The 24,165-nt window shown below is 41.9% G+C and overlaps 2 protein-coding genes across 2 annotated transcripts in view; one reads left to right on the forward strand and one right to left on the reverse strand.

Annotated features, from left to right (window-relative positions):
- Window positions 1-24,165, reverse strand: part of LOC308166610 (sialic acid-binding Ig-like lectin 15) — a gene marked incomplete at both ends in the record, with an annotated part of 268,304 nt that overhangs the window by 95,920 nt on the left and 148,219 nt on the right. The gene's annotated exons all lie outside the window — the stretch shown is intronic.
- The window catches only part of nek11 (NIMA-related kinase 11), a gene marked incomplete at both ends in the record, with an annotated part of 72,671 nt that overhangs the window by 8,637 nt on the left and 39,869 nt on the right, over window positions 1-24,165 (forward strand). The window contains 4 exons of the mRNA XM_080540462.1: window positions 14,023-14,188; window positions 19,328-19,446; window positions 20,970-21,034; window positions 22,015-22,141. Of these exons, the coding sequence (XP_080396588.1) occupies window positions 14,023-14,188; window positions 19,328-19,446; window positions 20,970-21,034; window positions 22,015-22,141 (477 nt within the window). The remainder of the gene's footprint in view (window positions 1-14,022; window positions 14,189-19,327; window positions 19,447-20,969; window positions 21,035-22,014; window positions 22,142-24,165) is intronic.

The following is a 24,165-nucleotide window of genomic DNA, read 5'->3' on the forward strand; positions in this document are numbered from 1 at the left end:
TCATTATTTCAATTCAATATTATATACTTTAATAAATCTCCTATTATTGTTATCCATGTGTCGTCTCCCTTTTTGTCACCTTGTCCTGAGCCAGGCAAGCGTAACAAATTGGGGGCTCGTCCGGGAGTGAATTTGGTGAGAGCAATATTCTCTCCCTTTTCATAGTTGATATTCGGGATTGGATTGTTGGATTTGTCCAACTCTATATTGGGAGACCCGCATGGTTATTGTTTATAGTTATTGGGTTTTGGTTGGATTGGATGTAATGTATTGTTTAGTATATTTGGTACGTTGGTTTGGGTGCTGGTGACGAGGGGGAGCTGGCCGTCCGACTGTGCTGACAAGGACGTAACTCTTGGTATTGGCTGTGATCTTCGGCTGGAGTTTGGTGAGTGCTGTGTTCTATGCAAAGCAGAGAAGGATAGGTAGGGCGGGTGGTTTAGATACCATCAGAGCTATACGTGAACCCCGTGCTAGGAGTAGAAGCGCTTAACGCTTGTTTATTGTTTTCGTTTGTTATTTTTGGTGTGTTGAACGCGGGGGCGCCACCAGGCATTTGCTTGGTGGAAGAGTTGCATGTGAACGCACTGAAGACTAGCTGAGTGGTTAGTCAGTCATTACTGAGTTAGATGCGGGGCAGCTCTTACGAAGTATGTTAGTTACTTTTCTGTTTTGTATGTGTGCACAGTTACTCGCTTTAAATGGGCTGAAGATTATGGCTGATATGGGAGTAGTTTATAGGAGGAGTTTGTAATAGGAGGGGAGATTCCCGTTTGTTAGGGTTGGTTAATATTGGTTATTTGATTATATTGAGTTATGGATGTTTTTGAGGAGTTAGTGGCAGCAGGGTGGGAGGAGGATGTGAGTGGGCCTGGAGTTTGGTTATGGTTTGGTTATGGTTTGGTTACTGTTTGGTTACTGTTTGGGTTCTGTTTGGCACTGGTTTGGGCTCTGCAGCACTTTGATGTTATGTGGGAGGGGGGTCCCATCCAGTGGTCGTTTGTTAAGATCATAACCCCCTGACCTTTTTGCATTCTTTGCAGAGTCCGAGCCAGCGCCTTTCCAGGTGAATCAATGCTGCCGGTCTAAAACTCTTGTCTCTAATCTCTCTTTCTCTTGCTCCTCCCTCCTTAAATAGAGCTTTTCCAGGTACCAGGAATTGCTGGAGGGTGGGCAGGTTGTAGGGGAGGTTGGGATTTGACGTTTAGGCTGTGTGGCAGAGATCACCGTTTTTTGTTGCCATAAACTATTGTTATTATTTGTATTATTTGTAATCTGGGAAACAAATTAGCAGAGACCTTTTTAGTAGGCCTCTGTTTTAAGGGGGGGGATGTGACGATCCACACTGGTACCACCAGTGGGCGCCAATTATCTGTTGTCTTGTTGACCCTCTCTCTTGGTTCCTGATGGGCACAGGTGAAGGTGATCATCCTGATTGTCCCAGGAACTTTAAGAGGGGGTCAAATTGATGGACTCGGTCTCTTCCTTGTCGACCAGCAGCCATTTTTGGGTTGTTGTTACTATTTACGTTATCATTATTTCAATTCAATATTATATACTTTAATAAATCTCCTATTATTGTTATCCATGTGTCGTCTCCCTTTTTGTCACCTTGTCCTGAGCCAGGCAAGCGTAACATTTGGGATTAATGTGAGTTTTCTATTTTCTCTTTACAGTTTTACCCTCTTTTTTTTTTTAAATCAATAAAACAACGTCATTTCTATAAGTCTCGCTGGTTGGGAAGGCATTTCGTTTAGCTCGGGAGTATGACAATGGGAAGAACATAACTGTTTATTGAGAAACAATTGATAGGCAGTCTGGGATACGTATATAAAGAAATACCACAATGTCTAGATGTATAACATTTTATTGAACAGTAACAGTGCAAGCATGTAGGCTACGGGGAACAGGGATTTTGGTCAGTAGGTCCTTTGTACAGAGGGCGTTTCTCTCCGACAACGCGTTCCCAGGTACCATGGAAGTCATAGGTAGTCCAGCACACTGACAGAGAGACAGACAGACAGACAGACAGACAGACAGACAGACAGACAGACAGACAGGCAGACAGACAGACAGATAGACAGACAGACAGACAGACAGACAGTCAGCTTACTTCTACCCTTTTGAGTGGAATTACTCCTTTAATTAGCTGTTAGCCATCTCAAAGCCCCCTGAGTTGCTCGTCAACACTGAGAATAGACCACATTATAGAAACCAAAACACCGTTTTTTAAAATCCACAGGGAATAACCGAGAGTGTAAGGAAAGGTCAGTGGTGGGGAGACTTGAAGTGGCTTTGCTTGATTTCCATCACAGATTCAAGGATTGAAACACTGATGAAAATAGGGAGTAATAGTGATGGGATTATTTTAGATTATTTTAGATTAGATTAGATTAGATTAGGTGAGATTCAACTTTATTGTCATTGCAGAGTACAAGTACCAGACAACAAAATGCAGTTTAGCATCTAACCAGAAGTGCAAATAGTGATATAAAAACAAACACTTAACTTTCGGGGAAACTGCTAAAATAAAATAAATTAAATAAATTAAAAAAGAAAGCGACTATTAGCACCGCCGAATGACAACAAACGTATGAGTAATGAGTAAAACAATGTCACTTTTATAGTATGTTGTTTAACTTGCCGTTCGGTCGCCATGGCTCTGGTGTGTGTAGCAGCTTCAGCTAGCTGGCTGGAAACTTCTAGGGGTGCGTTCGTAAACACGCTCTGAGAGCGCCGGAGCGCACGCTGGCTTCGATGTCACAGAGCGACCGAGACAAAGACCGGCAATTGCCGGTTAACGGAAACCCAGGCGTGAACATTAATGTGTGTGCACATTGTGCTGCCTCCTCTCTGTGTTCAGTTGCTAACACTCATCAGTACCAGAGTCTCCTATAGCACACCATCACATCTGAATGTCAGCCAAAGGAGTCACATCTGAGAGCTATACAGTATAGGCTAGTTAATGCACCAGTCATATGGCATCTGCTTGTTACTGTACCTGTCTCCGTGTGTGTCTGTGCGTGTGTCTGTGCGTGCGTGTGGCACATTCTTATGCGGTTTGATCTTCTAAGTCACTGCCTGGATTTGCTTTGTTCTGTGCAGTGTGGCATATGGCACCAGTTTTCCAGGTGCAGGTCCTTTTTCCCCTGTTTCTGTTCATCCCAGCTTTCCACGTTCATTTAGTGTCTCTATAGTGATAACAGGCAGGACAGTAGACGTTAAATAGTTGTATTCTAACTATATCAGAATACTTGGGAGGCATTCCAACATGGATTCATTTCATAAACTTGGATGGAAACAAGGAAAATATGTAGTGCTTTTGCTATCTGAAAATACACTCACACTCAAGGTGCGGCCGTACCACCTTGTCAAGCCTGATCTCGTCAGATCTCAGAAGCTAAGCAGGGCTGGGCCTGGTTAGTAACCTGGATGGGAGTCCAAAAAGGGTGAAAGCCTGGTTGCCGTGGCACATATATGTGGCTTGGGGTTGGCATGTTCCCCCCATGTCCACTAGGGGTCTCCTTCCCCCCACATGGAAAGACATGCCAAAGTGAACACCCGTCCCTGACCACGACGGTGAAGAACGCTACTTGGTCCCCGGGGCGCCGGGCGTCGGTTCAAGCCACGCCAAAAGGGCGACCGCTGCTCCTGGCTGCCAGTGGAGGAATGGCAGCCCGGATGGGTTACAAAGGCAGAGGACAATTTCCACCTGGCGACCCGCCGAAGATAGTGCATGTGCTTGTGTTTGTGTGTGTGTTCACCTAAAAACTTGCATGTGTGTGATCAGAGTGTAAAACTGCCGTGTGTGGCCATTAAAAGACCATCAAGGTCCGATTTCTCTTCATGTACGCACACACACACACACACACACACACACACACACACACACACACACACACACACACACAACCCAAGGATACTGTATGCTACCCACTCATGTGTATGCTGTTTCTCTTTTTTGTCACATACTGTATAGCATGTATAGTAGAGACACACACATTAATCAACGTACACTTAAGTGGGGGAACACAAACACCATTGCATGACATGGACTTCTTCTCCTGGAGTGTAGGTAGTGGTAGTGGGCTGGTAAAATAGATATCACATCACCATCTGCTGTGATCAATGTACTGTAAGCACTACTGTCATAAACTGCACTTTCTTTTGAGTGAAGCATTTTCGTGTCTGATTCTTCTGAGAGATTTGCATATTCCACGTCCTTGGCTTTCCACCAGCTAGTCAGTCACATACGGATCCACACTGTCACATAAGAATGATGGCTGTTTTTCATCCTAATTTGCAAGCCTCAGGTTGTCAGTCAGGCTGCATCCCCAGGGACCACTTTGTGTGGATGTTGGAGAGAGCGTATACAGTATCATATACATGCACAGTTCCACTTCCTGTGCTGTTCCAAATAGTTTTCTGGTCTTTAGGCATGTAGGAGACGCAACAACAATATTCCTGATTAAAGTGATACTGGACGATTGTTTCAACGGTAGCATAGCATTTCTTAGTTCAGTTGCAATCAAATTCAAAATGAGATACTGTGTGACACACTCTGAACGTCAGGGGGTTCATCACCACCAATAAGTCATATGGTGCTCCTTGGCATGAACTGGCAGATTGATTGATGGCTCATGGTCTCAGTGTGGGATGAAGTCGTTTGTCAGCATAACACAAAATAACGTCGGTGTCAAGACAAGACAACATGAGTTCACATTTGCATAGATGTTACACCAATGTAATTCACCTCATGATCTAGGATCCCCCAACACATACACACCAGCCTGAGCCCACACACACACACACACACACACACACACACACACACACACACACACTCCCAATTACAATACAGTATGTATTCAAATCAGTGAACCTATTACATTACAAAACAAGTGTAGTTTAGGTGACCTGAGGTAACCTGCCTGTAATCTTCTGAAACCAGAATCTAATCTCAATTGAGGGTAGTCAGAGAGAGGAATAGGAAGTCTCCTCCTTCCAAAAGTTGTTGCTCACTTGTTCCACCGAGTGCACTCTGTTAACATCTGAAATTGTATGAAATTGTGCAATTGGCTGGGAATGTTTTTGATGCCATCATTTTGTGAGTGAACGTTGTGGATTCAAGTCACGACAACACCTGTGTTTGAGAACCGCTTCACTCTGTATTTAGATCGTCAATATTTCCAGGCACACCTCCAGAGAACATTCCTGTTAAACTCCCTACCTCAATTTCAAGTACATACTCTACTAAATAATGATTTGTCAATAGTATCTGTGGAGCTAGGTGCCTGAGTCAGAACGGTTAGCTGTCAGACTCCATTTATGGACAGTTTGACTTAGTGACACTACCATGCCTGACTCATTTAAACTCAAGTGTCGCCCTCGGATCTAAAGGATGTTGTCTTGACCTAATGATAGACGATTGGGTCTTAAACATTGGAGACCCTCCGTTTGAATCCTATTTGTCACATGGTGCCGTGACATGGATGGGTCTTCCAGTGGAGGGGAGGTCATAGCGGAGTGAATGTAGCAGTGGTGATTTGGAATCACGCCTCGTGGTGAGGTAGTCGAGAATGGGGTCCTCATGTCACAAGTGGCAGAATCTGACCCACACTCCTCTCTCCAACACAAAGGGCATTCTAACTGGACAAAAAAGGGACTAAATTGGAACAGAGCGACTTTGAGACCACCAAACGTAGAAGGCTTTGGGGTACAGCTGTTTCCTGTCAGCCGAAGATGAATGGCTTTTCCTCCTTCCCCCTTATTGAGACTACCCCCTTCACCTTCCTCCTCCTCCTTATCATTTGATTGCGATGTTAAAATGATTACCTCGGATTGAGGCGCAATGCATTCCACTGCCTGTTTAATAAAAAAATGACAGGCAGCCAAGAGAGGCAGAAATTGTTTTTCTTCCTCTCTTTATTTACACACACACACACACACACACACACACACACACACACACACACACACACACACACACACACACACACACACAAACACATCTAGCAGTCAGTATTTGCACACACAGTAATTACTCACTATGCTGCTCCTTTTAAATTTGAATATATTTATTTCAGTGACAAGACTTTGAGTAACATTTCAGAATAAGAGGAGGCGCTATGTTAATGACAAAGTAACAGCTGCTTAAGTCTAGTGCTAGTCTAGTGCTAGACCATCATGCAAAGCTTTGAGGCCAAAACAGGGCTCTTCACTAAACTTCCTTTACGTTGTGATGTCATTCCTTAATTGCTACTGATTTACCATGGCCATTAAGCACTATTTTGAAGCTCAAATATACATACTGGACCTATAAAAATCATCTTCAATTGAAATTTTCCATTGACCAAGTATTGTAGTCTAGGGCCCGGCTTAATCACTGTCCTCATCACCGCCCCTAGATGATCAATTAACACAGCAATGAGAAATTAAATAATGACTAACTGACACTGCTGCCATGGTCTTACGTTGTTTACCCCTGTCTCAACATGTTTCAATGTTTCATAGTTATATACCTAAGAACAAACACATGGATGATAATGACTTCTAGGCTGAATATACAGCAGTCAGTTGGTGCAAACAGTCATCTTCCTTACTCGATTTAGAAGTAACCCCGCGACTCATCTCCCTGTCTGCCATGTGAACACTGATGTGACATTTAGAGAGAAATTGTGAGAAATTGGCTGTGGCGCAGGAGGTAGAGCCGCCGTCTAATGATTGCAAGGTTGGCAGATCGGCGGTTCGAGCCCCGGCTGGCCACATGTCGAAGTGTCCTTGGGCAAGACACTGAACCCCAAATTGCTCCCAATGAGCGGGCCAGCGCCTTGCATGGTAGCAAGCTGCCATTGGTGTGTGAATGGGTGAATGAGAGGCCATTGTAAAACGCTTTGGAATGAGGCGCTATATACAGTAAGTCAGGCTATTTACCATTTAAATGTGGAAAAAGTGAAAGGGTGTGAATACTTTCTGAAGTCACTGACTGTACATAATCTCCTCCACACATTCAACGTGAAATATTTAAGAAAATATAGCTGTCTTGCTTTAACTCTCCCTCCTCTCTTGCTTCCTCTCTTCCTCCCCCTCTCTCTTGCTGTGACAGATCTAGGCCCTCGTTGGTATTAATTGCTGCCTGTTTTTTTTCTTCTGTATCTGGGCTGTCGAGGCACTCAACCTACGTCATTCAGCCTGGGGTCCTCTCTCCCATTCCACAGTGCACACCAATGCTATTGTAATTCGAGCCTTTGGGACCCATTAGGATACTGTATGCATACATGTAAATGCGCTCTGGTTTATTGTTATGATGGTAGAACTCAAGGGTGACAGATGAACAATAACCTAACACCTTTGCCACATTCACGACATAAAATCGACAGTCACATGGCTTTGTAGTCACAGTGATTGATCATCTTGTCTCTCATTGCCCTACATACTGTATAGGACAGCTAGTCATGAGTTATCGGGCAGACTATAGACATTCTATCTAACAATGCGTTATTCCTCAAGATGTGTGTGTGTGTGTGTGTGTGTGTGTGTGTGTGTGCGCGTGCGTGTGTTGTAGCGGCATTCCTCTCCACTATTCTTGGACCATACCAACCAGACCCTCACTACCAGAGATAGCGATACACCTGCTCAGTTATTCTATGCAGGGACTGCTCAATGATGAATGTTATGATCATGCTCGTGAGAACCCCTGTCCTCTGAAATTGCATGGAGGGGTGCCCCTCTGCACTCTGAATCCCCTCAGCTGCAATGTGATATTGGAAGAGAGATGAATTACCTGAATGGCAATTGCATAAACCAAAAGACGTTTTTGCTTTGAGCTTTGTTAACCATTGAGAGACGGGGGGTTGATGTGATTGGCCAAGTCCCTCTAGGAAGTGTTATGAAGGATTTGCAGTCTTGAAATGAAATGAGATAGTGTCTTAGCATATTTATCAACAGTGCACAGTCATTTGAGATTTTGAATATGGAGAGAGTTGCACGTTCTGATGACTTGTGTGTTTCCCCTCATGAGAAGCATGATATACAATAGTCATTGTAGGCGCCATTACAATGAATCCAAATGTATGGGTGGGGTGTGTTTAAAAGTCATTTTCAATTGCTCCAAATGTACAACGCAATTTTTGTGGTGGCCCGTGTTGCGTGACGTTTGAAAACCAGGAGAGTTGGTTAGGTGAAGGGTATGGGGGAAAAGATGGGGGAAGCAGTTGCCTCAGGCGAGCACAGCACATAATTTGACTTATAACATACACACTATATGGACAAAAGTATTGGGACACCCGAACATCACACCCATATGTGCTTGTTTAACTTCTCATTCCAAAACCATGGACATTAATATGGAGTTGGTCCCACCTTTTGCTACATACATTTGGACTTAAACAAGAATAATATTAACTTACTCAGGCTGAATAAAAGATGTCTCTACTCTCTGAGACATCTTTTATTCAGCCTGAGTAAGTGAATATTATTCTTGTTTAAACCATTGTGTTACTGGTAGCTGTGTGTTAGCTGTTTAGGGTTAAACTGTGTGTTACATTTAAAAAAAATGTTTTAACCAGTTGAAGGAGAGATCTTTAGGAAAGAGTTTGGGTGGGATAAATAGAGATAAGAAACCTGGTCAGTTTTGTGTTATCAAGAGGAAAGGGGAACGGAGATCTCAGAGGACATCAGGAAGAGGTTCGAAAAAGCACATCAGTCTGCGGAAGGCTATATGGTGCCGCATCAATATGCCGACGGACCGTTGTGCCGACAGCCCTCCCTACATGTGAATGCTCTCCGCTTCTCTCTCAGCCCTCTCTTTAACAAACTATATAACCTACCCCTAACCCTAACCCTAACCGTAGCACCCTAGCACCTAACCCTAACCCTAGTTTTCCCACATGTACCGTATTCCCACATGTACCGTAACAGCAGGACCCTAACCTTCGGCATTGAGAGCTGTCGGCATCGTGGTCCGTCAATCAGCTCTCGCAGAAATCCACTAATAAAGATTACCAGTAGATTAAACGGGCCATGTCATCATTCTAATTTTCATCTCCAAACACACCTCAAAAAGTCACTGTGTTTTTTTGTTAGAAAAGTCGTCACTAAATTTGTAATAATTATTTTTCCCATTAATTTAACCCGACCACAACATGTATCTTTTGATTTGATTTGATCTTTATTTATCTCTAACATTTCAACCATAAAAACACACACATTTGTAATAACAAAAAATAACAAAAACTAAATTTAAAAAGAAAAAAACAAAATAAAATAAAATACAAATAAAATAAGATATAAATTAAAATAAAATATAAAATATCTATAATATAACTTAACCCAACCACAGATCGGTTCACCAAAAACCCTGCTCTTTGTGTCTTCTGAACAGTAATGATTGCAAGTTGGAGTGTTTCCACCTCATGACTCCTATGGAGTCGGAAACGGAATATATTGAGATTCACCGACTGTCTGAGCTTCACCTTGATGACCTGAGGACCAATTTAGTCTGAGCCCACGTCTGTCCTGTCCGTTAGTAGCCTTTGATTGGCTCCCTGAGGAATAGGAGTAGGATAGGGACAGGCACAGGGACAAGCGTTTGGGAACCGACTGTTCATCCAGTCTCAGGCTCATTAGTATGGATTTAGTATTAGCATAGCAGCCCCCATTAGATTTGATTACTGGAACTGCACAGAAATACAATCAAGAAGATTCACAGCAGTAAGCCTGAACTGCAGTAGATTTTTTTTTCTTTTTTCTGTAATCTGCACATTTTAGGTCATGTACTGTAACTGTGGAAGTAGTGTTTACTGGCTGTAATCTTGAAATGAGCCTCTATATATACAGTTAGGTCCATATATATTTGGCCACAGACAGAATTTTTGTACCTAACTGTATATTAATGTATTTGCAATAGTATTTATTGCAATAGTGTTATTGCTTTTGGTGCTAATTGTGCTATAGTGTATATAGTGGAGCGGATAACAGATACATTGTGCAAATTATGATACAAGCATGCAATTTGGCTTAGTTGTTCTTAAGGGCTTATTGATCAAATCTGCCTGATTGGCCACTTGAAAATCCAATATGGCGGCCATTGTTCAAGATGGCCACTAAATTGGCCTCCCGAAGTAGTTTTTTTTATAAATGTGTGTAGTTGGCCGATTTGAATGATCTTGGTGTCGATTTTTATGTTTTAAGAGATAGATAGATAAATACATCAAAAACAACAAAAAAGATTGCTAATTGGAAAAGTAACAAAAAAGAACACCAATATAACTGTATTTATCTGATTGTAAGTTTAAACTGCTGAAAGCCTGACTGAGTGTTCAACGTTGTGCTCCTCTAGCTGCTACTGGTCACATATACAGCTGCAGAGTGCTGTGCATGGGAGCCCTGAGTTAAAGCACTTGCATCTCCGGTTGCAACCTTTCTTACAGGAACACTTGGTCAGTTCCTAACAGCTGGCTGCAATTGGGGGTAATGTTGGCCAACATATCTGCCATGTCTCTCCTTCCTGTGTCCACCCCCAGTCAGCAGGACTGCTGGTGTCTGGCCTGGAGATGGTAGCCTGGCCCCAGATGATCCCAGCCTGATAAGCAGCACGCTTGGCATGCTCTCCGAGGGCTGCCTGTGTTGGGGGAATTGAGTTGTACGATCTCTGCTTGCGGGCAAAGACATCAAGTCTTGCTTTGTCCACACCAGTGGCTGCACTTGATCTGTCAACACATCTTTCCAGCTGTTGCAGGTCAAGATCACTAACTGATGTTGGATGCTGGCTGAAATTGGTGAAGGTTTCAGAAACCTCATCATAGATGTTCCAAGTCTGCCATGCAGTAGTCTTCCCTTTACCACATCACATCCAGTGAATGCATGAAAGTATATAATTTCTCAGGCCCTATTGCAGAAACTACCTCATGGACTGGAATCCATCGTAGATTGGCTCCTTGGCCAAAGGCAATCCACAAGTTCTCAATACCAAGGTCCTGTAAGGATGGCAGTACAGATATTGCTATGACAAGGACGTCAGTGTCATTAGTTGATGATGAGGGACTTGCTACCATCTGTTGTTGCATCCCTGGCATGTACAAATATACGTGTCTTCTTCATGACAGCATGGAGACACAGCATCCAGGGACCTCCTTGTGTTGCTAATGGCATATTCTCCTTTTGTGACAATGACTGTGCTTGTCGTCTGTGCTTCACAAATCTTCTCTGCAAGGAAGTGAAACAGCTCAGTCTTGTTGCTGTCATCTCGAAGGAAGCTTCTCCAGTTATTTGGGGTCTTACTGGTTCCTGTCACTCTTTTTCTCGATTAAAGAGAAAGTATAACAACATCCGTGTCTCAACATCAACATCCTTGTCATGTTCTTCCTCCTGTCCTTCACAGAATTCCAGTCAACTCTTTATCCTTCCCCTCCTTATGTGGCCAAAGATCCAGAACTAATATTCTAATTCTAGTAATTACATCTGTCTTACACAATTAGCACACTGATGACAGCCTGTGTGTGTGCATGTGCATGTGTGTGTGTGTGTGTGTGTGTGTGTGTGTGTGTGTGTGTGTGTGTGTGTGTGTGTGAGTGAGAGAGAGAGCGAGGTAGAGAGACTGGATTGGCCAGAATGCAACAGGGGATGGCAAAATATCAGAATACCGGCCAGACAGTCCACTCCATGATTTAAAGAATCTTAATGCCTGAGAACCTCTCACATTTCCATAGGGATTGTCGTTGTGCTATGTAATTTTGTGTAGCACACAAAAGACACTATATTGATTATGTGATTATTTTCTTTGGTTTTGCTCAACCTGCAAGAGAGGCAATTCTACCGACAGCTGACTGACCCACTTCTCCCTGACCCACTCTCATGCGTTTCTATTGCCTATAGCTGTATTCCTATGGAAGTCACCTTGTAGACCCTCTCACACTACAAGAGCGACGACCAACATTACTGACATGTGTAAGAGAAAATTATTATATGTAATAAGACATTTTTCTACATTTAAGATTCAAACCACACAACAGTAAATTGACTGTCTAGAGCAAGCTATAGAAACTGATTTCACGTTGTAAGCACACAATGAAACCTGTTTTCCCTACTTGTTATCCTGGGCCAGACATTTTAATATATGCAATTACCCTTTTGTATTCCATAGTCTGTCTTTGACCCTAGAAACTCAAGACAATGCTGAGTCACACCAGAGTGATTGCCCTGCATTGTTCACTCTGGTGCCATCACTCCTCACCTTTGTTATACTGTAAGGAAGGGAGGGCCAGGTTCCCCCCTAACCTTCATCCCACATCATCTTCATCCATGTACAAATCCACACCCCTTGTAAATGATTGGCCTAGACCTCACCCGAGGGCGGACTTGTTACCTGAGGGTACCTGAGGGTATATATACAGAGATGTAATTAATGTTCTGGACTTTGAGAGAAACTTTGACCGTTCAGACTTGTCTGACGTACCTGTACATTTTCTCCTTCTATAGAAGTAAATATTAAATACCTTTTTCCTATGCATTTTGAAATGAAGCAGGCTGCCTTTCTTTAATTTCTTTAACACATGTTAGAAAATAATCGGCACCCCCAAATCGGCAACCCTAACCCTAATGGAACAGTCATTAACGGTGTGTCTTCAGCATGATCACACTGTGCAAAAGTGGTTAAAGAAATGGTTAGAGTATGACTGAGTGGATAGCATGTTGTGCCCATTTTTTATATTTTACTTTGAAGAGATCCTACTTTGTTCCATAATTGCCATACTCATTGTTTAGCTTATATTGGCCTTTTGCTAATCTTAAGGCTTAAAAAGTACACCCCTATTAACATGGCTATCACTCTCTCTCTCTCTTAAGATACTGTCTGAATGCATCACCATACTACCTAGAGCAGTCAGACTCACTGACTGTAGCAACAAGAGCATTGAAAGCTTCAGGCTTTAGACCTCCTTTTTATGTATCACTTCCTATCACACAAGTAGTTACTGCCAAATATTTTAGAATTAAGAAGATTGAGTGGCTCGAAATCCAAAGGGGACCTTTCCAGCTTATTGGCCCAGAACTGTAGTTGGGAGCGCACTGGTTACTTTAGACTAATTTTGCCAGGCTTGTAGCTAGTAACTATTAGCAGTCCCGACCACTCTGCTGATGAAGGATGCTAGCGAGACTTCCGCAGCAACGAACACAATTTGCGGCCTTATAACATAACACTGTTATGCTATTATATTATAGCATGTTTATATACGTTTCTATGTAGTTCACCATATTTCGGGTCCTATCGCACACACTCCACCTCCCTGACAGAGCGAGCGTTTTAGTTGTTTACAAATCCTTCAATAAATGTTTAAAATGTTTGTATGTAATGTAAAATATTTGTTATGTTTTGTCATGCATTTCATTTCTTTATACATCTCAATAATGGCAGCACAACGATTATAAGAACAAGCACCAGGTTTGCGGGAACACAAAGATTGTTTTTGTGCACACACACATGCTTCACCTCCACTTCTACCACCGAAGCCTTATTTTGTGCGTGGGAAAAAACATGATCATGTCACAGATGTTTTTATTCATGCATATCAGGAATTATGAGGGCATTCTTGTCAGACTGCACAGTAACTTAAATTAAAAACAAACTCTCCTTCAATACATTTTTTTTTCTTTCAGATTAGCAGGCTAACATGCTCGCTCTGTGCAGCAAAAAATACATTGGACATTACACACATTTAGCATAAATCAATAGGGACAATATGTAAATATTTGTAAAAAAGTGAATGTTCACAGGCATCCTATTATTTTCCAGCATTGAAAATCCGGCCCAGTCCTTATTTTTCCACAGACTGCAGATGGAAATGGATGCTGACTGAACCCTCTGGCTCCTACTTTCTCTACGTTACTGCCAATTTTGACAATGCAGAAATGCACTACTTTTTGTTCAGTGTGATACAATGTGAACATTCTTTTTTCTTTTGTCAAATGATAAAATCCTAAATGTTCCCTCCATCTCATCTGTGACCTATGATCTCTGACCCACAGTAAGGTGTTAAAGGAGATCCCACTGGGAGACCTGAGGCCCAACGAGACGGTCCAGGCCACCCAGGAGGCCCAGCTGCTGTCTCAGCTCCACCACCCAGCCATCCTCACATTCTATAGCAGCTTCCTAGAGAGAGATTCCTTCTGCATCATCACTGAGTACTGCCAGGTAAGACTGACTTTAATAAATACTGACTGTATCAGAGACTCAGAGACCTTACCAAATACCAACTTGACCAAAGACTGACCTTACTGAAGAATGACCCTACCAATGACCGACCATACCAAAGACTGGCCCTACTGAAGAATGACCCTACCAATGACCGACCATACCAAAGACTGGCCCTTGCCGAAAACAACCCTTCTTTCCGCCCAAAGACTGACCTTACCGATGACTAGTCTTACAAAGACTGACCCTACTAAAGACTGGTTCTTCCAAAGACTGACCATACTAAAGACTGACCATACTAAAGACTGCTTTTTCCAAAGACTACAACACCAAAGACAGATCCTACCAACGTTTGCCACCAAACCCTTTTCCCTATGAAGCAGAATAAGGCAGTAAAGAGTGAGGCTCTATGTGGATCTCCTTGCTTAAACCTGGCATCCTACACTTGTAAGGCGAGCATGCTACCCTGTGTGCCAAATAATTAAAAACAACTCCAGAGTTTTGGAAAATTACAGTTTTTGTTTTTTTGATGACTCCCGATGTCCCAATTAATTTACTCAGGACCTTTTCTTCTTATCTTTTTTGACATGATCAATCAAACTGTGACAATCACAGTTTCCGCATATGTAGACACTGATGATGCTGAAGATAATGAATGTGAGGTCAAAAAGTAGTGAACTGGCCCTTTAAATAGCTGTTAACAGGAATAATTGCACTGTTCCTTGATGAGCTAATGGGGAAACTGTGGTGCCCACCTACATGAGATTTTTGCAAGACCTCATCATCTCCCAAAAGTACAAATTGCCCTAGGTCTGATCTCAGAAGACACACTGTCTATTTCTATGAATTGCTTCTTTGATCAGCATCTGGCACGTCTCAGAGCCTCTTGAAGTCTCTCACTCACTGCAGTCTCATTCCTGACCTTGAACAATCCAGTATATTCACTTTGGTTTAGTCATAGACATAGTGATGCAATGATTAGTCGATGATTTCTGATTATGTAAATGTGTAAATTTGCATATTTATGATCAATGAGTTGTTTTATAAATTGCAGTGCCTTTTAATTGAACAAGCCAGGGAGGACAACACATTGTATGCATCGTTCTTTTCTGAAGATGGTGGAGGTAAACCCCGTTGTCTGTGCTGAGGAGGGTTCCTCCAGAACGCTGAGACGCAGAGTGTCTTAAGGTTGGGAATACAAAAAACCCAATAATATGGTACTTTGTCCACTGTGAAAAGTCCAAATGGCATACCAGAGAGCAGTACAACTGCTTTGCACGAGCACATGAAGCGGAAGCATCCCGGAGCCATGCGGGAACTTGATGCAAAGCCAGGACAGTGCAGCACTGTAAACAAAGTGTTGATGCTAGCTGGCAGGCTATGTGCAGCAATTGATACATTTTAATACTGACAAAAAAATAATTGGCATGTTGATTAGCTCTTTTTGATGACGGTGTATACTTGACTAGTAAAGTCAACTTTATAGTAACCAGTAAACAATAGCCATGTGCGCAGAGCAGTTTATCAAAATTAATCCTACACGCTACTATCTGAAAGTGCAGCACCTCCAACTGATGATCAATTTGATTCTTTCAACATTTAGCTGGGCATTGATACAATTCATGTCATGATAAATGCATTGTCATATAAAAAAAATGCAAAAACAGCCAGCTGATGGTGTTCTATTCTTATAGTAATATACAATATACAATATATAGTAATATAAAAGTACAATAAAATAAATTGATAAAAAGTTATAGTAATGTACTCACCCTTACCTCCATTGTAGGAATCCAGCATTTACATGCATTCATTAAATGATTGTGTCATGGTAAACTATCAACAGGTACAATTTCAATATAAAATATAAAGTTTGTATCGGTGGATACTTTGCAGATGTATCTTCATATTTTATTTAAAATGTTATTATTATTTCATATTTTATTTTGAAATAAAAACTGAGATGGTTTCAAAATATAGCCCAAAGTTGTTTATCATTTATTATTTAAGTGTGGTTTTACAGTTATGTCCAACAAGAAGCCTACAAAATCACTAGAAAACAGAGACAGTCTATTTTTAGCTATATACCGTGACTTCAGTAACGGCGAAAAAACACGCAGTGCGTGTGCGTTTCATTTCGGCGCCCATGTTAACGGGTTAGAGCAGCCATACAGCGTGTGTGAGGCGCTCTCACCTATTTTTTCACATGCCGCACGCGTTGCAGGCATAACTCAATGTACAACGATAGGGCTGGCAGTAGCAGCTTCGCAGTTAGAGCCACAGAAGACACGCAGCCAGTGTGAAAGCCGCAACAGTAAGAGCCGCAGCAGTCCCGCCATGCATTTACATTTACATTTACATTTTTGGCATTTAGAAGACGCCTTATTCCAAAGCGACTTACAATCAATACATTTGAATACTAAGCATGTGAATCAGCAGTCCACCATTCGTTGCAGGAAGAGTACTCTAGCTCGGGCCCGGGGCCACTGATAGGAGGAAAAACCTTCTCCCTATTATCGCCTTCTACTAAAACTTTTTTTATTTTATTTTTTATTTTATTTTTATTACTGGAGAAACTGAGAAACAGTACAAGGGGCCATGTACAAGGGGCCATGCACACATGCTGCTGAGGTTGACGCTGGCAGTCTGTTTTCCACTGTTCGGAGGGACAGTTAAGATGTAGCCTGAAGAGATGGCAGTGGATAGGTAGAGACTCTGTTGTCCTGACAGCAGTGGGCAGCTCGTTCCAATAGTGGTAGTAGTGGTAGTGGTAGTAGTGGTAGTAGTAGTAGTGGTAGTAGTAGTAGTAGTAGTAGCATTATTATTGGTAGCCTGTAGTCATGGACTGACTCCCCTCGATGTTCCACTTTTCTAATGTATAGATTGGAGTGAAGGAGTAATGGACTGCATAGAGTGACAGAGCATGAAGCAATTGATTTACTGCCCCTCTCTTTCTTTTCCTTTTCGCTCTCCTGAGCTCATCAAGCTGTAACCCTCTGATCTGAAAATAAAAAGAGAATAAAATATATGAAAGAAATAAAGCATACCTTTTCCCTTTATCTCTCTTTTCATCTTGTATAGTATAGATTACAGCAGGTCGGAGTCCCTTGATCTTTGTGCTGTTTTCTCGTATTTCTTCCCCCGGTGTTCCTTTTTTTCTCCCACCACTGTGTTTCTTTCTGTACCTCATATTGTGGGATCACCCTCCTCTTCATTCAAAACAAATGCATCCCTGCCCGACATAAACACTACTACTACTACTACACACACACACACACACACACACACACACACACACACACACACACACACACACACACACACACACACACACACACACACAAGCGGGCATACACATACACACCTACACACACCGGAATGTATCATAGATCTCCTTATCTTCTCTGAGTGAGCCCATTATCAACCGCCCCCACAGTGCCAATAAAGGCTCTCAGTGCACTGGTTGCTGTATAACTCCCATTAGGGTGAATGGGGCGAGACTGAGACCCATATAAATTTAAATGGCCACAAGCACTGATGGCAGCTAATAAAAGACTTTTTTTGTTCAGGGGTTTTGATGAATGGGATTGGAAGCTCTTTTATCTGCATACACATTTTCAGCAGAATGGGATATTAATGGACTTTCCGGAATGGGATGAACACCGTATGTTTTTAGGCATTACTCACAATGTGGTATTGTGTGAGATCCTGTTCATATACCCTGCATAAGTAATGGGACGGTGAAGCATTTTCTCTCATTTTGCCTCTACACTTCACAACTTTGAATTTGAAATCAAACAATTAATATGAGGTTAAAGTAGACATTCTCAGCTTCTATTTGATGGAATTTGTGTACATAGCCTATTGGTTTCACCATTCAGAAATTACACTATTAATGCATAGTCCCCCTATTTTAACATACCCAAAAGTAATGGGACAATTGACTGGACAGGTGTTTCAGGTAAGTCAAGTGTGTTCTTTTACATCATCTGTGCAGGCAGAAGAGTCAATGTCTAGCATTCATTCTTGGCTTTGCATTTGCCTTTGGAGTCTTCTATTGGTGTCGGTCAACATGAGGACCAAAAAAGTCATTATTTGGTAGAAAAACCTGAAAAACTATCAGAAACATAGTGAAAACCTTAGGCTTGCCAAAAGGAACAGTTTGGAACATCATTAAAAAGAAAAAAAGAAACACTGGCAAGCTCAGCAATCGCAAATGGTAGGCCAAGGCTACTACAGTGGATGACTGAAGAATGCTCAACCTAATTAAGACAAACCCTAAAACAACTGTCCCACATATCAGGAACACTCTCCAGGAGGTAGGCATGAGTGTGTCAGAGTCTACCATCCACGGAATACTGACAACCTACAGATGCTTCACTGCAAGGTGCAAACCATACGCTTAAAAATGATGGTCAGATTATCGTTTACCAAAAAAAAGTACCCTAAAAAGCATGCAGAGGTCTGTAAAAAGATATTGTGGACAGATATGTATAGTATACACGAATATTAGAATAGAATAGATTATTCTCATGTACCAAAGTGCAAGTGAAAAGTTTTTTGGGAAAAAGGATCTGGCCAGGATTTACAGCATACCACCTCATCTGTGAAACATGATGGAGGGAGTGTTGTATGCATGTATAGCTGCCACTAGAACTGGTTTAACTTCCTGTCTGCTCGAGTGCAAAAATACCTCCAAATTCATGGCGCTTCATCAGTCAGAAAATGACCCAAAACATACTGCCATAGCAACATGGGAGTTTTTCAGGGCCAACAAGTGGAAAGATATTGACTGGCCTGATTATACTATTTTAGGCAAAAATACCTCAAAACAAACCAGAGAAGATACTCAGTGCCTGGTGCGGTCAATGGGCAGACTTCAGGCAATTATCGCATGCTAATGAGTAAATAATAGCTGAGAATCTCTACTTTAACCATATCATAATTGTTTGAATTGAAATCCAAACTTTTAGAATGTCGAGTTAAAATGCTTATGTATGTTTTCTCTCTCTCTCTCTGTGTTTGTGTGTCTGTGCGCGCGTGTGTGTGTGTGTGTGTGTGTGTGTGTGTGTGTGTGTGTGTGTGTGTGTGTGTGTGTGTGCGTGTGTGTGTGTGTGTGTATGTCTGTCTATGTTACAGGACAGGGACCTGGACTGTAAATTAGAGGAAGTGCGAGAAGCAGGGCAGAATCTGCCTGAGACGCACATCACCGATTGGCTAATCCAGCTGCTGCTCGGACTCCACTACATGCATGACAGGTTGACTCCACATCACCATGCCTACTTGCTCCACCTCCCATAACCATTACATGCCTACTTCAGTATAAACTAGGGTGAAGAATTTGAGTACTGTGTGCATATGATATAAACAATTATAGTATGGATAAGTACAGTACATGAATTCATTCTACTATTAGAGTAGAGGACCCCAAGTAGAGGACCCCAATTCTCAAAAATGAAGGATGAGATAAGAGTGAGATATTGAACTTCCAACTCAGTGTTCCAAGACAGCATTATGCACACTGTCAACATTATCATAACTAATGCTGTGTCTCTTTTCCCCGCCCTTCTCTTGAAATATGCAGTTATGCATTTAAAGAATAGGATTGGTCTAAGCATGGTCTCTTACTCCAATCTATTCTCATCTAAAGCCCCTTTCACACATACCAGTAGATACCATGCAATTTCCAGGGTCGACGTATGTCTGAATGCGACTGACCAGGGAAATCCGCTCGGGAATTACTCTGGTCGAGACCATGTATAATTCCATGGAAAGTACAGTTTGGGATTCCTTGATTGAAAACCTTTATTGTCCCCAATGGGGAAATTTTGTTGTCAAACAGCTCAGTTAGGGCAGAAAACATTCAATACAGAAAACAGAAAACATTCAATAAAATACATAAAACAGTGCAGGCTCAATAAGTAAAAAGTTCCAAGTTCCAAAGTTCCAGCTCCAGGTCTCCCCCACCCTGCAGGGCCTGGTTGTAGAGTCGGAGTGCAGCTGGAACAAAGGACTGTCCAAATCTTTTTGTACTTTGACGGGGGAGAACAAATCTGTGGCTGAACTTGCTCCTCATCCCCGCCAGCTCGCAGTACATCGGGTGGGAGGGATTGGCCAGCATGGCCGCCAGTTTTTTCCCCATCCTCTGTTCTGCCACCACCTCTAGGCTGTCCAGCCCGGTCCCCACCACAGAGCTGGCCTTCTTCACCAGTTTGTTTAGCTTCGCAGAATCCCTGGCACAGATGTTTCCACCCCAGCAGGCCACGGCGAAGAACAGAACGCTGGCAACCACCGACTGATAAAACATTTGCAGCAGCTTGTTGCAGACACCGAAAGACCTCAGCCTTCTCAGGAAAAACAGTCTGCTCTGCCCTTTCCTGAGAAGAGCCTCGGTGTTGTCAGTCCAGTCCAGTTTGTTATTAATTTGTACTCCCAGGTACCTGTAGGAGTCCACCCTCTCGACTTCCACCCCCTTGATGGTGTTGGGGGCTGGGGTCCTTCTCTTCCTCCTAAAATCCACCACCAACTCCTTTGTTTTGCTGGTGTTAAGCAAAAGGTCCATGGAAATTACAGGCAACTATGTGTGAAAGAGGCTTAAGTCTGTGTAGGGGAGTGCACAAGTGCATACTTCAGTTAAAGGGTGTAGAAATAGGATGCAGCAGAACAGCCCTTTAATTCATTGGTTTTCAAAGGTCACAGTATTGGCTCCACAGTCAATTCTAATTAAACAATACCCCAGTATGCCTGTAGTCTGTTGACTCCTGTTTATTTATCCTTTCAGGCGCATTCTCCACAGAGATCTGAAGGCTAAAAATATTTTTCTGAAAAGGAACATTGTTAAAATCGGTGAGTTTCCTTGCAGCCAGGGCTCATGGCAGTTGGTGTTTATAAAAATATATATATATATATATATGTTTGTTTGAAATGTTAAAATGAGCAAGTGGCTAAGTCTCTCATTTTAAATTCAAAGGCTCTCTCTATATGTCTACAGCAGACTTTTGTGTACAAAGGGAGATAATTAATACAAAACTGTTTAACGTACACATTCAATCCCCACGAGATATGAATTCATTCACAACAAACAAATGTACTGTTTGTTCCATGAAAATTGTTTAGGTTAAATGTATAATGAAAACGTTCACTTCCTTTACAGTTACAACATCTGAAATGTATGGTAGTCAATGAACAATGCGTGAGCTTAGAATTATAAGGTTCTATCTCCGTTTAGGGCAGTTCAGAGATATTGAGCGTCAAAGTTTTTACATTCCATTATGTTTTGTGTGATGGAACCTTTGTATTTTATGAATTACTAACTCAAAAATGTCAACATTTTAAAAATAACACCACACAGGCATTAATAAACACCTAATGGGTCAGATTATGTAAAAAACTCAATTTTTACAAAAATGGAGATAGAACCTTATAATTCTAACGTCACGAATGGCTGTTGAGTGAATAACTTTAGGTTCTCATTGTTCAATTTGAAATTGAAAACCTTCTCTAAATTACCTCGGATGATTTCGCCTTGTTGATTTAAAATGGCATAATGAAGTATGAAGTGGAAGCATCTTGTAAGGACCAACTCTGACTCAAGGTCTTGCCCAAAATCATAAGATCGCCAGAAGAAGGAGTCACAACTCCCTCTTCAGCGAAAGCCATCTTCTTTCTTTTGGGGCAACACTGATCAGCCAATTGGTGGGCATTCTCAATGTTTTGATCACACCTTACTGTATACCCTAGACCTTTCAGAAAGTCATCATGGGCAAAGGAAACAGGACAGTTTTCCCAGCTTGGAATCGACCCAATGATGTTTTTCCTCTGTTTAGGAGATTTTGGAGTGTCCTGTCTCCTGATGGGGTCTTGTGACCTAGCCACCACCTTCACGGGTACGCCCTTCTACATGAGCCCTGAAGTGCTAAACCACCAGGGCTACAACTCAAAGTCTGACATCTGGTGGGTGGAGGACCAAACTGCAGCTATAAAACCGTGGTCGGGGGGTCAAAGGGTTGCAGTTAACCAAAGACTAGATAGAGTGGACCTAATAATATTTTTCAGTTCAGGCGACTCATTGACAAACCTATCCTACTTCAGGGGTGTCAAATAAAACAATACCACAATGTCCAAAAACTAGCACCATGACTGCATGCGGCACTTATTCTTATGGAAGGTTCAGCTTAGGATGACTGTGATGCATAATTGATTCACTTACTTTAGACAAATGTACTTGTACATGTACAAATGTCTCTGGATATGGCCAATATGCTTTTATTAAACATTTACTATGTACGTAGAACGAGATAAGTGTTACGGATGGGGTAAGCTTAAGCTGAAAGAATAACACTTGTTGTGACACATACAGTACAGTGTACTGTATACATGTTGTGTGAATAATTTAATGAGAGCAACACCTGTTTTTCAAACTCAGTGTTTTGAAGAAGAGCCCCCTTTGATTTCCTTACCCCTCTGATCATCAAAGGAAATGTTGCCTTCTAATTTTCTCAGCCTCAACAGCTTCCTGTTGCGCATGTGGCAGCCCCTCACTTTGACTGTGCTTCAGCAGAGATTGCAGCATAATATGCTGTCATGTATTCAGACCGAGACTCAACTATCTGCCATTTCTTGAGAATTCGCTACTTACTTCAAAGCTCCTCCAAAAAAGGAAGATGACTAAGAGGAGCTTTGGATATCGACTGGAACATGGCATTAATAGAAAGGTGTTGAAAAGACTTGAGTATCAGCAATACCAGCTCTCGTTTAATCAGCAGAAGAGTGTAAAGAGGAGATTAAGGTGATACAGTTGTGAGAAGCACCATTGATATAAAAGTGAAGGATATCTCTATCATTCTTTCTGCAGTGCAAGTACTAGTACTTTACCTGCAGAGTTCTGCCAAAAGCAGACAGTAACCCTTTCCTTTGTGTACATTTTTGCACAATATTTGATGATGAAATAGGAATAAATGGTATTGACTGAGATATTGAAAGTAAAAATAGAGAAAAACATCTTATTCCGCCGCAATGCACTTTGTTTTGAGGCAATGGTGATGGTGTGCACGTAGTGTAAGACTTTGATAAAACATGCTAAGCATCCTAGTAGAAACATTAATATGGAGGGTGGATCGTGCCACATGCAAATGCAATACACACTTCGGAATGCAATACACACATCGGAATGCAATACATGTGACATTTCGACACTCATGTCGAAATGTAATGTGCTCATGACCAAATGTAATACACACATCTCCAAATGTAATGTGCTCATGACCAAATGTAATACACACATCTCCAAATACAATACGGCTGTATTGATTTCATTTTGACACAAATATGCCGTATTTTTGAATTGTATTTAGTATTTTTGCATTGTATTTTGTATTTTTGCATTGTATTTTTGCATTGTATTTAGTGTTACACATGTATCGCATTCCGATGTGTGTGTTGCATTCCGATGTGTGTGTTGCATTCAGATATGTGTATTGCATTTCAATGTGTCACGATCCGCCCTCCATACATTAAAAGACCCGAGCTTCCTTAAAAAGAAAAGTGTAGCCTGACCTTTCTTGTAAAGCGTGTTTGTGTGCTCCTGTCTAGAGAAAGGAGTCCACAATCCACATTTACACCCTGTATGGAGACAGGGGCCAGACAAGCTCCTTTCTTTTGCCAATATTGAGATGCAGACAGTTCCTGTCACTCCAAGACATAAAGTTCTCCACTAGGTATCGTCCCCATTAGTGATACTGCCCACTACTGAGAAAAGGTCAGAGAATGTCTGAAGGTGACAGGATCCTCAGTTGCAGTGGAAGTCAGAGATGTCGAGGATAAACAAGAAGAGAGACAGAACCCTGTCCTCAGGTGCTCCTGTGTTGCACACTAGAACCCCTTGACATGCTGTTTTGGAGTTTTGATGTACTGTGGCCTTAGGCTGAGGTAATTTTGGGTTATGTTACAGTATGTAACCCCGGTTTTCTGAAGGAGAT

This window comes from Nansenia antarctica (genome assembly GCF_963989245.1).
Source record: "Nansenia antarctica genome assembly, chromosome: 10".
Classification (NCBI taxonomy): Eukaryota; Metazoa; Chordata; class Actinopteri; order Argentiniformes; family Microstomatidae; genus Nansenia; species Nansenia antarctica.